This window comes from Vitis vinifera, chromosome 1, assembly GCF_030704535.1.
Source record: "Vitis vinifera cultivar Pinot Noir 40024 chromosome 1, ASM3070453v1".
NCBI classification, from domain to species: Eukaryota; Viridiplantae; Streptophyta; class Magnoliopsida; order Vitales; family Vitaceae; genus Vitis; species Vitis vinifera.
In genome coordinates this window covers 25,827,530-25,844,690 of record NC_081805.1, presented here as the reverse complement: position 1 = coordinate 25,844,690, position 17,161 = coordinate 25,827,530, and the positions used below count along the sequence as shown (strand labels likewise).

At 33.0% G+C, this 17,161-nt stretch overlaps 1 protein-coding gene across 1 annotated transcript; it reads left to right on the top strand.

Moving 5' to 3' along the window:
* Nucleotides 1-9,263: 9,263 nt before the first annotated feature.
* On the top strand, nt 9,264-16,803 carry LOC100247222 (transcription termination factor MTEF1, chloroplastic). Its single transcript, XM_002271126.4, has 2 exons — nt 9,264-10,457; nt 16,606-16,803. Exons 1-2 carry the CDS (start codon nt 9,520-9,522, stop codon nt 16,661-16,663), a joined length of 996 nt encoding a protein of 331 aa, XP_002271162.1. The 5' UTR covers nt 9,264-9,519; the 3' UTR covers nt 16,664-16,803.
* The last annotated feature ends 358 nt before the right edge of the window (nt 16,804-17,161 follow it).

The window sequence follows — 17,161 nt, the reverse complement described above, 5'->3', positions numbered from 1 at the left end:
AAAATATTATAAATTCAATTTATATAATACTAATTAAATTTAATTCAAGTGTTATTAAAAATGCAAATAGTTTTATAATTATAAATAAATTAAAAAATAAATAACTTTTAGTAAAACACCAATATTAATATTATAATGAAATCATAAATTATATTTTTTATAATATATATACCATTTTAGTATATATTAGAAGTGTTAAAATCTTGGTAAATTTTTAACCTAAACATATTAACATCTTTGTAAATTTTTTTATTAAAAATAAATAATAATAATTTAAAATTAATAAATTTTAATAATATTTTATTTAAAAGAAATAACTAACAAATTTTCACATTTTAACATATAAATAAGTCAATTTTTTATTAGCTGTACAAATTTAATATTCAATTATGAACATAATATTCTATTGATTTAATCTACAATTAACTTGATCATTTTTTTTAATTCTAAATTATTCTTATAAATTAAAAAATTCATTAACGGTTTTAAATTATTAATTATATCTTACTTAATTTATAATCTATTTATAAAGTAAAAAAAATTCAAAAATATATATATACAGTTATGCATATGGAAAAAATAGTAAAGTTATGACTCATAATATAATATATGAGTTTTAATTTATTATTTTTTTGAGTGATTAAATCTTTTCTTTTCTTTTTTGAGTTCTAAATTATTTTTAAAACTTAAAAAAACATTAATAAATTTAATATAAAGTATCACTTGATTTGAAGTTTATTTTCCTAGTAAATTTTTTTATAAAAATATAATTATCTGTAGAGAAGTAATAATAATGTCATTGTAAACCAATTTTATTTTTTATTTTTTTTGTATTAATGGGTTTATTATTTAAGTTTTAAATTATTTTAAAAGTTACTAGATTTGTTAATGAATCTAAAGTATTAAATCTTTTTTAATTTGGAATTTATTTTCTTAGTAAAAAAATTGAAAAGTAATGATTCTTTGTAGAAAAGAAACAAGAGTTAATATTCTAGAATAATTTTTGTCCAAAAATTTCTAGTATTAATTATATCGCCATTTGAGTTTAAGTTATTTTTAAAAATTATTAAACTCGTTAATGAATCTAATGCATTAAGAATCTGTTTGGCGGCGATTTTAAAAAACATTTCTAACATTTTTTACACTTAAAATTTTTTATTATTCAAGTATTAGAAATATTAAAAACATTTTTTAGAATCACTATCAAACGCAATCTAAGTCTTATTTAATTCGAAATTCATTTGCCTAGTGAAAGAAATTAGAAAATAATGATTATATGTAAAGAGAAACAATAGAGTCATTCTAAACTTGTTTTCTTCCATAAAATTTTTGTATTAATTATCATTATTTAAGTTTTAAGTTGCTTTTAAAAAATTATTACACTAGTTAATAAATTCAATGTATTAAGTCTCGCTTAATTTGGAATTTATTTATCTAGTGAAAAAATTTGTAAAATTATAATATATATATATATATATATATATATATATATATATATATAAAAGAAACTAACTAAGTCATTTCAAATAAATTTTAGTCTATAACTTTCTAATATTATAAAGTTTTGTGACATTCCAATATTAATTAAATCGATTTTTGAGTTTTAAATTACTTTTAAAAATTAATAAATTTTATGTATCAAGTATAATTTGATTTGGAAATTATTTATTTAATGAAATTTTTTTAAAGAGTTAAAAAAAAGTTAGAAAAACTTGTGTAATTTAAAGGAAAATCATATTTGTAGTTTTTAGGTATCATGAAAAGAGAATATATATATATATATATATATATATATATATATATATATATCATATTTTATTTTTCTTCTTTTTTTCTTATTAAAAATTAGTAAAAACAACTTCAACTTAGGTGTTGTTTGTTTTTTTACTTAATTATAAATAGAACTTTAATGCTTAATAGTATTAAATATTATGTTGTTTGTTTTTATAGTATTTTATTTCTATTATGTATTAAAAAGTAAAAAAAACCAATATGTCATTTTTTCTATTTACAAAAAATTATATATTTTGACTTTTTCTATTTAGTAAAAAGTTTATAATAAGTTATGAAAAAGTAGAAAAACAAACAACCTAAATTGTAAAAACAAATTATTTTTAGCAAAAAGTCAAAAAAACAAATATAACCTTAAAGTACGTTTGACAGTAATTCTGATAAGTGTTTTATGTTTTTTATTTCACTTTATTTTTAAAACCTGAAATAGAGAACCATAACCAAACAGTAGTATAAATTTTTAAAAACTATTTTTAGTTTTTAAAAATTGCTTTATTTTATTTTTTTTAAATATTTTCTATTCTTTAAAACAAAAATTATTTTTTAATTACACGGTCAAAGGGGTTATAATATTTTATACAAATTATATTTTAATGGTTTGCTTTAATACCAAATTGATGACCAATGTGATTTCATGGCGCTTAAGGAAGAAGGAAGTTCATCTTGATTGAGATAATATTGGTAATGATATAAACTAGAGGTGTGACAAATTGTGCTTTGGATGATTTTAAAGAAAATTGAACTTTAACGATAGAAAAATTGAACCATACCAAGCTTGTTTAAGGTTGGATTAGTTTGGTTTAAGTAATTAATTGAACGGAAGTTAAGTCAAGTCTTAAATATAATTTGTTTTTTAAAATTAATTGAAACAAATTTGGATTTAAAATTCAAAATGTATTTAAAAAGAATTAGTCCAAAATATAATAAATACATGTCCAAATTAAATTGACCATATTTTAAGAATAATGAATTACTTTAATAACTTCTAATATTAAAAAAAAACTCATAAAAAATTAAACAATAATGTATAGGTTTTATCATGTCGGTTTGATTTGATCCCATAGTCATTAGGTATTAAATTATGTTCAAAAACCTGTTTGATAATGATTATAAGAAGCGATTTTAATATTTTTAATATTTAAAAAATTTTATTATTTAAGTGTTTAAAATATTAAAAACACTTTTTATAATAATTGTCAAACGCACTCTAAATCAATTAGAAGATAAGGAAACCAAAAATTAGAATGATAAATTCGGTTTTCAAAATTCTCAAACCCAAACAAGGTATATAATTATTGAAAAGTGATAGGATTGGTTTGAAAGTTCTTTCATTTTTACCTGCAACCATAGTAGAGAGAAGCCATTAATAAAGACAAAATTTAATTCACTGCGCCGGATGTGAAATGTGACTACTCATAATTTATTCCTGCCCAACTAAGCCCCATTAATGCAAACTCCGGCCAATCAATGCCTCCCTCCGCTTTCTTAAATATCGACCCTACCACCCACCCTTCTTTACAACCATAATTACTTTCCATTATTATTATTATTATTATTATTATTTTCGTTAGTGTGAGTTGCTTGGTTATCTCAATGTATATTATGCTTGAATTTAACTGGGATTCGTGGTGGTGCAGAAATTGGATTTAAAAAAAAAAAATAGTTGTAAAATATCTAACGAAATCGTTTTTGAAATTGAGATCTCATTCAAATAAAAAAAAAATATCAAATATTTAAAGGTTTTTTTTTATATATTATATGGATGATCCGATCTATAAGGATCATGATTAAGGATTATTTTATCATTTTTTTTTTGAGAAAGAGACGAAACATAATCAATTAGAAATCGAGACAACTATGAGTTCTATTGTACCAGTTATCCTAAACTATAGACCCTTCACTTTACCAAGTATTTACTAATTTTTTTTACATCTTTATTTATCTCACATAATTCTACAAACTCATTTTTATTTTTTTACCTTTTTCATACCTTATAACTTAAAATTTTGAGACATTTTTCAATAAGTTGTTTAGCAAAAGCATATCCAATTTTATCAAAAGAATGTTCACATTTTTAATTATTAACAAAATATTAATTAAAAATAAATTCTAAAAATTAAAATAAGATATTCTTATTAGTAATTCCATCCTAATTATTTATTAGAAAACTCATGTGGAAAAATATGAAAAATTCCAAAACAATCCCTCCCGTTAATAATAAAGTATTAGAAATGAACGGTCACGATCTCTTTGACTCCGCAGAACCAAGTTGTCCGGATGATGCCGGCGCCACGTCACATCAGCGCCAATACGCGTCAATGGATGATACCATCAACGTGCCGAACACAACCACTCCACACGATGAGCCATGATTCGGTATGTGAGCCATCATATTTCCGTTAAAAAAATATCCAATGATATTTTGCCACGTTATGTGTGGGTCAGCAAAGAACTTCACCGCCCAATCACAGTACGGGAGTGCGGGTGACCCAAATTGAGAGTAACCAGCCTTCCACGTTTTCGGATTTGGATCTTTCTGGCAGAATGAGTTTGAACTAGGAGAGCAGTTCGAGACGGTCCAATCATAGGAGGACGCATGGCCAAAACCACGTGGATCGACCAATAATAAGCGAAACCGTGACGCGTAGGTCAGGGACGCTGTCAATTGTTTTTTCTTTCGACCACTATAAAAGGCAAATTGTGGGTGCCCCCGGGTGATTGCTCTGTTTTTCGGCCGGAAGCGAAAGAGAGAGCGCGAATCGCCTGAGAATTCTCCGACGATCTTGTGCTTCGACATTTTCCGGCCACCGGATCTCACCGTAAACATGGTATTTTTCAAGCTTTACTGTTTTTTTTTGTTCGTTAATGGTGATCTAGGAGGTTCTGGAAATTTAAATTCGTTTTGGTTTGAGTATCTCCTGTGTTGATGTTTGGTTGCTCAGAAAACTGAAGGGAGGAAATAAATAGAAACAAAAGTTTCAGATCTCACATTGGTTGCTTTGATTTCAATAAGAAAAGACAGAAAAATGTGAAAACTCAGCTATATATAAGCCAAATAGTTGTGTTACCCTCAATTGAGGGAGGTTTTCCCCCCTTTTTCTCGGCAATTAAATGGCTTTTTTTCTTCTTCTTTTTTTCCTGCTTTGTTTCTTTAGATTTTTCGGCTTTTTTTCGCCGATGTGTTTTAGGCTAGATCTAATAGACATTATAGCAATCTAATTATAATATTATCTTCAGAAAAGTCCTGAAGTTGATGTACATTACCAGTCCACCTCTTCCAGAATTAGGAAAACACGTGACCAGCAATGGTCCCGGGTTAGGGTTATTGACTATTCCTGTTACAACACTGAATTGCTTTCATCTTTTTTTGCAATCAAAAGTTGGTGTGAATAATTTGTAAATCGATCTCTTTCTCATGGCTTGTAAATCATTTTTTGGGTATGCAGACAACATCAAGGCGTCTTGCAGATAGGAAGGTAGAGAAGTTTGAGAAGAACATCACTAAGAGGGGGTCTGTGCCTGAAACGACTACTAAGAAGGGAAGTGACTATCCTGTTGGGCCTGTTCTGCTTGGGTTCTTCGTCTTTGTTGTCATTGGATCTTGTAAGCTTCTCCTTCATTTAGTTTTTACCATTTCTTACTGCTATTGATATTGATATACATTTTTATCAGTTTTCAAAGTTTCTCTAAGGACTTTTCACACGTAGCGGTATTACATGGTTGTGCCTTTTCTTTCTTTCCTTTGTCAACCAGATACACGAAGATATCCATCTCCGTCTCTGTTATGCCCATGAACACACTTGTTCACCTTATTCAGATTAATAGTAACCAGATTAAAAGTTATTATATTTATTTAAGCATAGATAGAATAGACCTTCTTGGATAGAAGGATAGTCCTCGGTAATTTGGTGACAAGAAAATCGTTGATCTAATTTAATAAATCCTTCTGGTTCCCACTGACTCACCCCTTGCACCCTTTTGCTTTGCAACCTGTGGGTGGAGTGATTTTTCTGCATGTTCACATTTTTTTACCTTTATTTTTCTGATTTTCCACCTTCTTGCTTTTCTTGATTCTGCCTTGGGATTATCTTGACCTCCATAGTCTATCTTGGGGATTTTTATTTTTATTTTTTTAAAAAAGAAGAAACTAACTAAATGTTTCCAGATTGTAACATCTTTGACTTGTTCATTTGTGAAGTGTTCTTAGATTGTGGCTTTTTTGACCTGTTCTTGTGAAGTGGTCCAGATTGTATCGTCTTTGACCCTTTTCGTTTCTATATCTGTCCTCTTGAGCACTGGCCAGATGAGGGCTAATTTGGCCAGGTCTTATAAGATATGTGTAGGATGTTTTGGGCTACTTGATTTTGAAATCTGAAGATTGCATTAAATAAGTAAAATATAAAAATGTGAATAAAAGAATAAACAGTGTGAACTACATTCTTACATCTTTAAACCCTTAGAGAAAACCATCATCATGTAAGACAAACTTTGATGTAGGATGGTGATCCCACTGGTTGTTGCTGGTTGAACTCCACTCTAGAAATTATGCTTTTTGTCTTTCAATGGATAATATGCATTTAGGGGGTTTTCCCTGGTTCAGCTGTATTGGTCAGAGATTGAAATTTGATTTCTTTTTTCTAATACATCTTAGTCTATTTTTACTGACCCAGTGGCTTGCTTGTTCCAGCTCTGTTTCAGATAATCAGGACTGCAACCAGCGGTGGCGTGGCTTAATATACATGTGTCAACCTTTAAATCCTAGTGGAGAAGTAGAGAACTGATAATACATGATGTTTTGTGAGGACTCGTACCAATAAAGTTATATATCAATTCCTATTCTCATTTTTTATATCTTTTTTTTCACTTTTCGCTTCTGCTCAAATTGTTGGATCTATGTTAGTATCTTTAGGCCCCATTTATCTTTTAATGATGAGAGCGTCCCGGCCGAATGTGTATGCTTAAGAGTGCGACGCGCTTGCTTAGTTGGGCTGTTTGATGACTGATAATATCATGTTTCTAAGTCCAACAAAAAAAATGTCATGACTGAAAAATATCTAATTGCTTGCCTTCTTTGATTGTTGGTCATGGCCATGGTGGAAAGTGTTTGCTTGGAATGCAAAAATTGGATATTTTGGAGAAAAATTCCAATTCGACCATTAGTTGAATTTTGTATTTGATCACCTTCACGTTGGGTAATGATTTTTTTAGTTAGGTTGACAATTTCGATTTCACTCAAAAACTAGTGAGTGTATTTCCAACTCGGGTTTTCCAAATCATCCTTGATGCCTAATGAAAACAACGATCAATGTGTTAAAAACGCTCATAAGGTAAGGTATGTAGTAAATCAATGAAATTGACTTGAGCAACTAGGTAATTTTTGTGCCCTGTTTTAAGATCATCCAAATTTATGGGAATTTTTGTATCCTGTTTCAAGATCATTAAGATTTATGTAAAATGGATCTACTTTTTAACTAAAACTATTTTCAGTCATTGGATTTAAGGGCTTTCTTTCCTATTTAAACCCAAAATTTATATTTTAAGACCAGGAAAACACTAGTGGTTGTCATGCACACCTAGTGTGCTTTTATTCCTTTCTAAGCGTGGGTATATTTGTTTTTTGAAGAAAACCTAACCTTCATTTTAAAGTTCAAAACAACTTTTTATTGGATCTTTTCTTAAAGCACGAATAAATTTTTTTGGCATTTTGGATTTTTTCTTAATGCACGGACAAATTCATTGTGGTTATTGAGTTGAGGTGAAACTCATTATCTTCTTGTATGGATTAAAAAAAAAAAAAAATTTTTGAAATCAAGTTTAATGTAGACTTCTAATATGCTCTAAAAAAAAACAGATAGCTAAAGTGGAAAGGTGTTAGTCAATTCATTCGGAAAGTATTAATAGACTTGAGCTAAGTAAAAATGTAAAATCTTGTATTTAGTTGTTTTTTATAATGAATGTTTTTTATTGTTACGCTCATATAAATTTTTTATCTTTTTAAAGATTTTTTACTTTAAATCATGGTGTAATTGTCTTTCTCTATTTCTTCATTAGTTAATTTTCTTTGTATTTATTTTTACTATAAATTTTATCTTATTTTAATAATTAGAATAGTAGAGAATTTGAGTTCAAATTTGATTTGTGCAATCCTTGAAATAATTTGATAATTTTCACCTTAGTTTTTTGTTTGAAGTAAAGGGAATTTGGATTTGTATTTGTGTTTAAAGTAGTTGAAAGTTGATGAAAATTTTGATTAGATAGCATTGTTACATTTTTTATGTGAATTACATTATTTTACGAGGGAAAGTGTTGGTGCATTCATTCTAATAAAAAATTAAAAAAGAAAAACATAAATAGTAAAAAAAAATTAAAGAAAAAGAATCATTCTTAGGGGAACTTTTCATATTATTAAAAACATTTAATATTTATTCAATCATACTTTGTTTTCATATTTAGGTATTTACCAAACAACACATGGAAATAAAATTTTAGGCTGTGGTTCCCAAAAAATTTAAAGAAAAATGCAAAATAAAAAATAGAGTGAATAAAAAATTGAAGAAAAATAAAAAATAAATTTAAAGTCAATAAGTTATTTTCATATACTATTTCAAATTCATACATAAGTTTTTAATTAATTTTAATTATATTTTATTTTATTTTATTTTATATGTTTAAGTAAACAATCGAATGAGAAAATCATTTTTTTCATATTTTTTTCTTTTCCTTTTTTTAGTAATTTTTGAAGCATTACATCTTCAAAAATATTTCTTATAAAATATTTCTCCAAACACTTTTATCCACAATCAAATATAACAGTTTGATTTAAGGGTTAAGTCGATAATTTTCCCTCATCCATCCCTTCATTTCTAACAAGATTAAGGTCAAATTTTATATTTTAGAAAAATAAAGATTATTTTTTCAAATTTATATATTTAATATCCCCTTTATTGGAATTAAAAAGGAAAAAACAACAATGATAACACTTAATGTGAAAATAATTGAATAGGAATTAAAAAAGAATTTAAGCTTATAAATAAAACATTTAAAATATTTTAATATAAAGGTAGAATTTTGTAGAAAAATCGTATTAAACTTTGTTTGATAATTATTTATAAAAAAAGGTTTTTATTTTTTAAAATAAAAAAACATATTTGATAATTAAAAAATAAAAAAGTCTTATATTTTTAAAAATAAAAAACACAATGTTTTTAAATAATATTTTCTATTATTTTTAATTGTTTTTTTATGATAATTTTTAAAAAAATAATTATATAAATGCATAAAAAAGATTAAAAATAAAGTATTATATAAATGTTTGGAGTTTCGATCAGACATTTATTCTATAAAATATTATAAAATAATTTTTAAAAATAATTTTTTGAATTGGGTTTCCAAAATCATTGATAAATAAGGCTAAATAACACATTTTTCAAAAATAAAATTGAAAATAAATATCTAAAATCAGACATTAACGTCATAATGAGTGGTTCATAAAGAGTAAAGACAACGAGTCAGCTTTTCTTCTCCAACCGTTTCCTGGCTACCCAATCTCTCTGTAAGTGTAAGCTCCAGTTTTCCAATTTGGAATCCGTTTTCGTTTTGTCTCCTCCCCTGTTTGATTGTTGATTGCTGAGTAAATTTGAGTCCTATAAAAGAAAAGGAAGAGGAAATTTTTAGATTCGTGCTTGCCTTTTAGTCTCCCCTGTCCCAACACTGATAGGCTTATCTGAGATGATAATTCGACTCCAATTTTTTCCTCAAACTTTAATCCCTCTTCACTCTACTCTAAGCCCTGTTAAAAACCCTAACCGTAGCCCTAACTGTACAAAGCAATCTCAATTGCTCGATGGCTTCAGGAACTCACTTTCCCCTCATCCAAACACCCCCATTTCCGACTCCGGCCTCCGTTTCCGTCAAAAACTACTCTACATTGAAAATCTCAAAGTCAATTCCTCCAAAGCCCTCCATAAAAACCCTAATTTCCGATCAGCTCCTCTCGACACCGTGAAATCCGTTGAGAAATGCCTCTGCTCGATGGGCATTCAACGCTCTGCATTGGGTCGAATCTTGGACATGCACCCACAGCTCCTAACCAGTGACCCCTACAATGATCTTTATCCTGTATTTGATTTTCTATTTAACGAAGTTCATATTCCATTCCCCGATATTCAAAAATCCATAATTCGATGTCCTAGGTTGTTGCTTTGTAGCGTAGATGATCAACTGAGACCCACATTCTATTTCCTGAAGAAACTAGGGTTTGCTGGACCACATGCAATAACATGCCAAAACACATTGTTGTTAGTATCCAGTGTAGAAGATACTCTTGTGCCCAAGCTTGAGTATTTGCAAAATTTGGGGTTCTCATACAAGGAGGTGGTGAAAATGGTGGTGAGATCACCAGGATTGTTGACTTTCAGTATTGAGAAAAATTTTCAGCCTAAAGTGGAGTATTTCTTGGATGAGATGAAGGGGGATTTGGCAGAGCTAAAGAGATTTCCACAGTATTTTTCATTTAGTTTGGAGGGGAAGATAAAACCTCGGCATAGGCTTTTGGCCGAGCATGGGTTTTCGCTTCCATTGCCAGAGATGTTGAAGGTTAGTGATGGCGAGTTCAACTTGCGTTTGATCGAGATGCGATTGCAACTGGCTGACGAGAGATATTTGGAGTAAGTGATCATTCCATTATATTTCCTATGTTCACTCAAGTGTAGAATTACAATTCTTTTGTGGTATGGTTGATAGATGTTGTATTTGTTTATGAGGAACATATTTGCAATGGAAGATCATGATTATCGCTATGGGCCAATGCAATGTGTTTCTTACACATGAGGTTTAGCTACATGGCAATGATGCTTGAGAGATAAAATAAGAAGTAAATCTAATTTACATCATGCATATGTCAAATAGTTCAAACTAAAGTTGATTCCATAGGAAAATTATTACCCACTTACAACTTATCCCATGATTAAATGCTTTGTTGTTTGTGACAAATTTTGGTCGGGATGTGAAAACTTATGCTGAGCCTGAGATGATATTTAATAGTATGGTAACCCCTTTAATTTATGCCTTAATGAAGGTTGGTTTTCATGCACCCATTACATACGTTGATATTCAGCATAACCATGTTATCTTAAACACCTGGTATTTGGAGATCTTTTAGGCTATGGATTCAATGCATTGCCTCTTAGATTGAAGAGTAACTTACATTTCATGTTGGGAATCCTGTGTGGAGCGAAGTTCTTGCGTCATAATCATGAGTCAAAATAAATATTCGTTCTCCATTAATGAGATACCCTGATGGGCCTGATCTGTAGAAAAAAATTATTACCTGTCTATCGGTCATATCACTCTGAACGTGTATATAGGCCTGATTAAGTTTAGGGAGGGATCACTGTATCCAAAACCCTATTTCAACTTTAACTTTGGCAGAAATTTGAGTTACTAAGCTGGTTCAATCATCTGCTCAATTTTTGGAGCATTCTATGGACAATAGGCATTAACACTCCAATATTGATTTAATCTAACTTTACTCACTCTTTTTGAAGTATGGAGTGAACCTTAGTGGATTATCCTCATATGCAATTTCATGAATATTCTTCTGTACTTGAAACTTTTAGATGGATTGTTGCATCCCAAATCCTTAGCCATCCAGAGAAACATTTGATGTTTCTAGTTTGAGACTGCATCAAGTGACTCATTTTCTCTTGGCTCTTAATAAACGGGAGAATAGATTGTGTTCATGCTAGATATATGCCCACTGAAGAAAAATCAAAGATGATCGTCAGTTAAGAACTCATCAAAGCACTGACAACAAATCGATCAAATATACCAAGAGGCTAGAGAGCTATTAATTTTAAAAAAATTCTATTCATCAAAATTGAGAGACTACACAGGTCTATATGGATTTGTGGAGCTCCTCTTTCCTTATAAAACTAAGGCTCTATTTCCTAGTAGGAATATGAACCCTTTTCCTAATTAAATTAGAAACTTTTTTTGATAGGCCTAATTAAACTAGAAACTAAAACAAATAAAGATTTGAATGGAAGATAAACTCTGAAATCAATTCTGGGAGTCTCTATGAAATGCTAAAATTACTAAATTATTATTGCTGAATATTGTTCTTCATCACCAAACCCCTGTTTATTGCATTTGGAGAGAATGTAAGATGACAAAATTCTTGAAGAGCATTAGCACTCAGATACATTGCTGAAAGTGCTTTTTCCCTATCTTTGTTTTGAGTGGTCTAGGTTGCTTGAGGAATGCAAATATAACCCAATTAGATTTCAATGATGGGACTGGCTTAGGACTAGAGGTTGTAGTCTTTCATCGTCTCTCATCTTTGTCTCTCATGGGCTCTCCTTATATTATGTCCTATGTACTTAGGTTGCACCCCTTTTTTTATTAGATGCTTTTCTATAATGCTTTATCCTTGGCCAATGAACAGGATACCTCCATATAAAATATTTTTTGATAAATATCGCAAATATATTAAAGGGCAAAGGCCATCAAGCATACAGGACGTATACAAATCTGCCTCAAAACGAGAGCACAAAAACAAAGACCCTTACCCTCCCTTAAGTGGTCGCTAGCCACTCAAAAAAACCTAAGAGTGAAGAGGACTCCTCTCCAATATACACCCTAGCCCAACTCCACAAGGTACAAACAAAAGAATTTTTGAGTTTCTGTATATTTAACACCCCTCCCTTAAACGCTAACCTATTTCTTTCCTTCCATACCGTCCAAAAAATACACAACGGGATAGAATTCCAAATTTTTTTCCTTTTTTTCCCCACAAAGGGGCCCCTCCAACTGAATAAAGCCTCCTTCACCAGCTCTGGGAACACCCAATGAACCCCCACAAGGGCAAAAACGATATCCCATAAGGCCCTTACCACCGTACAATGAAGAAGAATGTGATTTACACTCTCCTCTTCACAAACACACAAAAAACAACGGTTCGGGAACTGCCAGCCCCGTTTTTGAAGCCTATCCAAGGTAAGAATTTTCCCCCACGCAGCTTCCCAAGCAAAAAAAACCACTTTGGTAGGGACCTTGTCCACCCAAACTCCTCTATGCGGAAAGTCGCAAGCATTGATAACAAACAGCCCATTATAGGCCTGCTTCACCCCATACTTCCCCTGGCCCCCTCCTTTCCAAAGCACCCCGTCCTCCTCTAAAGATAGCTTGACGTCCCTGAGCCTAATAAGCAATCCTCTAATCAAATCCAGCTCCCAATCATTGAAGTCTCTATGAAATCTGAGATTCCAGCCACCTGGACCACTTCTATGGTCCCACATCTCATTAACCGTTGCATTCTTGTTGACCGCCATCTCATAAAGCAAGGGAAAAGCATGGGACAACCTCTCATCCCCACACCATTGATCCAACCAGAATTTTATTCTAGTCCCTTTCCCTACCTTGAACTTGATATTCTCCCAACACCAATTAGCTTCCTTCATGATTTCCTTCCATGCCCCTACTCCGTATGCTCCCCGGCCTTCTTTAGTTTTCCACCCAAACTCTTCCTGACCATACTTCACCCCAATCATTACCCTCCAAAGATTATCTTTTTCCACAGCAAATCTCCAAACCCATTTACCCAACAGCGCTTTGTTTAAGGATTCAATCCTCCTCATGCCAAGGCCACCCTTTTCCTTGCTAGTACACACCACCTCCCACTTAATTAAGTGCACCTTCCTCTCCAAGCTGCCCCCTCCCCAAAGAAAATCTCTTTGTATTTTTTCAAGTCTTTTTACAACACTCTTCGGCATTCGAAAGAGGGACATAATGTATATGGGAAGGCTGGCCATTGTACACTTGATTAAGGTGAGACGCCCTCCCTTTGAAATATATAGTCTTTTCCATTGGGCTAATCTCTTCCTCATTCTCTCTTCCACCCCATCCCAAATGGAGACAGCTTTGTGGTGAGCACCAAGGGGCAGCCCCAAGTACACAGTGGGCAGCATTCCTATTTTGCAGCCAAGTTCCACAGCCAGCTCCTCAATATTCTCCACCTCACCCACCGGAATGAGGACACTTTTATCAAGATTAATTCTAAGGCCGGAAGCCGCCTCAAACCAAGCCAACACCCAGCTTAGAGCGGACACTTGCTCATTATTAGCTTCACAAAAGATGATTGTGTCATCCGCAAAGAGTAGGTGGGACACTACCATCTCCTCTTCCCCTCTCCCCTTAATGTTGCAGCCTGATAAGAAGCCCCCATCAACCGCTCTTCTAATTAGAATACTAAGAACTTCCATCCCCAACACAAAGAGATACGGGGAGATGGGATCTCCTTGTCTTAGCCCCTTAGAATTCGAGAAAAAACCAGCTGGTACCCCATTGATCATGACTGAAAATTTGGCGGTAGAGCTGCACCACCACATCCACTCCAACCACCTCGACCCAAAACCCATTTTGACCAGCACTTTCATGAGAAATCTCCAATTAATGCTGTCATAGGCTTTCTCAATGTCCAATTTACAAATCAGCCCATTCTCTTTTCTCTTGTTCCAGAAATCAATCACCTCATTGGCAATAAGAGACGCGTCCAGGATCTGTTTGCCTCTCACAAAGGCGTTTTGATCCCCTGACACCACCTTATCAAGCACCTTCTTTAGCCTATTCGCCAACACCTTAGCCAATAGCTTGTACAAACTTCCTAACAAGCTGATTGGCCGGAAATCACCCAAGTCTTCAGCCCCTCCTTTCTTAGGAATGAGGACTAAAAAGGTGGAGTTAAGGCTGTTAGCAAACGAACGATGGTTGTAGAATTCCCTAAACAGATCCATAATCTCCTCCTTCACTAACCCCCAACTTGATTGCCAAAACGCAATTGTGAACCCATCCGGACCCGGCGCTTTATCCCCATTCATACCCATTAAGGCTGCGTAGATTTCCTCTTCAGAAAATTGTACCTCCAAAGTTTCAGCTTCACTGGAACTTAGACATTTAAAGTGCAGTCCCTCCACATCTGCCCTCCAGCCTGGCTCTTCAGAGAGCACCTGCTGAAAGGCGCTCACTATTCCTTCCCTCATCTCCTTCTCCTCAGTCAACCAAACCCCATTAATTTTCATTCTCTCCAGAGAATTATTCCTTCTATGCGCATTAGCCATTCTATGGAAGAATCCAGTGTTTCTATCTCCCTCCTTAAGCCACAATTCCTTGGACAATTGTCTCCAGTGGGTCTCCTCCAATAAAACCCATTTTTTAAAGGACTCCTTGGCTTCCTTTTTCAGTTCAGTTTCACCTTCAGACAAGCTCCTTTCCCTTTCCACCCCGTCCCAAAACTCCACTTGTTGCAGGGCTGAATTCTTATTAACTTCCAGCCTACCAAAAACCTCCCTATTCCACACTTTAATCTTATGCTTCAACACCTTCATTTTAGTAGCTAGTCTGACACTGGCCCTCCCTCTAACCTCAATTTCTTGCCACCATCCCCTTAAAAGATCCGAGAATCCGTCCACTTTGAGCCACATGTTTTCAAACCGAAACGGGGACGGACCTCTCCTTATCCCTCCCCCCATCAGCACAATAGGAAAATGATCTGAGGTCGGTCTTGGCAACCTACATTGCACGACCTCATTAAAATGATCAAGCCATCCCTGAGTCACCAGAAACCTATCCAATCTGGCCCACGCCTGATTGTTCCTCCCCCCACTCCAAGTTAGCATCCCTCCTTGTAATGGGAGATCAATAAGCTCTAGTTCATCAACAACTTGAGCAAATCTTCTCATTGCACTCGTTAGTCTCCCCTGATTACTCCTTTCCCTCAGTGACAAAGTGACATTGAAGTCACCCCCTATACACCATGGATCCTCCCAAATGCCACGAATTGCGCCTAATTCCTCCCACATCCACTCCCCCTCCTCTTTAGAAAATGGCCCGTAAACCCCAGTAAACATCCAGACTCTTCCATCTTCCACATTCCTCATTCTACAGGAAATAGAAAAGCATCCCACTTCCAATTCCATTAACTCCAAGGTCCTCTTATCCCAGTAGATCAAAATCCCTCCCGCAGTCCCCTGGGCATCCACAGTACCCCAATTAAGGAACCTGCCAGTGCCTAAGCTCCTCACCAACCCCTCTGTCATTGATTGAATCTTAGTCTCCTGGAGACAGAACATATCCACTCTTTGACTCCTGATCATGGCCTTAATCACTTTTCTTTTTGCACTGTCGTTAACTCCCCGGACATTCCATATAAAATATCACCCCAAGGATCCTCTGTTTTGAAGAGTAGTATGAGTTCTGATCTTTCCAACAAATACCCATTTTGTAGTTTGTTCTAATCTTTTTATTTTGTTCATGGTAAAGAACTTCATGTCCTTAAAAGAAGAAACATGAAATGTTGTATTCGTTTTTTCATCTCATGAACATTTCTAAATCGGAGCTCTTTGTCTTTATCTAGGAGTTGGTTGCTCATATGATCATATCTGATTCATTGAACACTGGGCAGCTAAATATGACTGTTCTTTATATGGAAATATGGAAATAAAAATATGATAGCATTTTGTAGTGACTATTTGTGTATTTTCCCACAAACAGAAATTAAATATGAACTACTTGGATATTAGAGAAAAAAAGAAAGAAAAAGATTTGGCTCAGGAGAAAAAAAAATAATAAAAAATTGCTGAGACAAAAATCTTTGCTTTCAAAATCACCATCCTTATGCTAGTAGTTTTTGGGGGTTGGATTCTACTATCGAAAACATGACATCTGCTAGTTTAGCTTATTTTTTCCCCTTGCTTATTTTGCATTGTAGTTTACATGGCGGATTTTCGTTTGCTGACTAAATATTTTGGTTTTCACCAGCTGTGTCTCAGAAAATCAGGACGGTAACAAATGGAGGCATGACTTAACTAGACGGTGACTATAAGATCTGGCTGAAGGTCCCGACCTGTGTCTGTCTCTTAAATGTTGTAAGTCCAGAAAAAAGAAACTGAAAAATACTTGTACAAGAAGGAAGAAGATGTATGAATTAAAGATTTGAAGATTTCTTTTCTTCTCTCATTTTCCTCTCTTGTTGTGTACATCGATATCTGCATGGGGGAAGATCTTCTGGTGTTACATCCTAAAATTCCAAGTGGGCAAGTGCCCCAACCCTAAGCACTTCTCCATTATTTCAAATGTAGAGAAATGGTGGCAGCAGTGTGGGCAAGCCAACATAAGGGACTTTCTATTTTCTACTCTTTCTTTGACCTGCAATCCATCTTGAGATGGAAAGGAGGAGGAAGAGGAAGATGAAGGCATTGTATTTCTCGTCAGTCTGAATTTGTATAAGAATAGTGTAAAATTTTCTAACGTAAACCACCACTTTTATCTTAATTTTGCAGAATTTTCAAATTTTCAATTCCTTTTTACTAGTTCG

Bases quoted from the DNA above. Each gene is read 5' to 3' on its own strand.
- LOC100247222 (XM_002271126.4), top strand. From the start codon at position 9,520: ATGATAATTCGACTCCAATTTTTTCCTCAAACTTTAATCCCTCTTCAC. The intron at 10,458-16,605 runs GTAAGTGATCAT...GGTTTTCACCAG, and splicing joins GCTGACGAGAGATATTTGGA to CTGTGTCTCAGAAAATCAGG.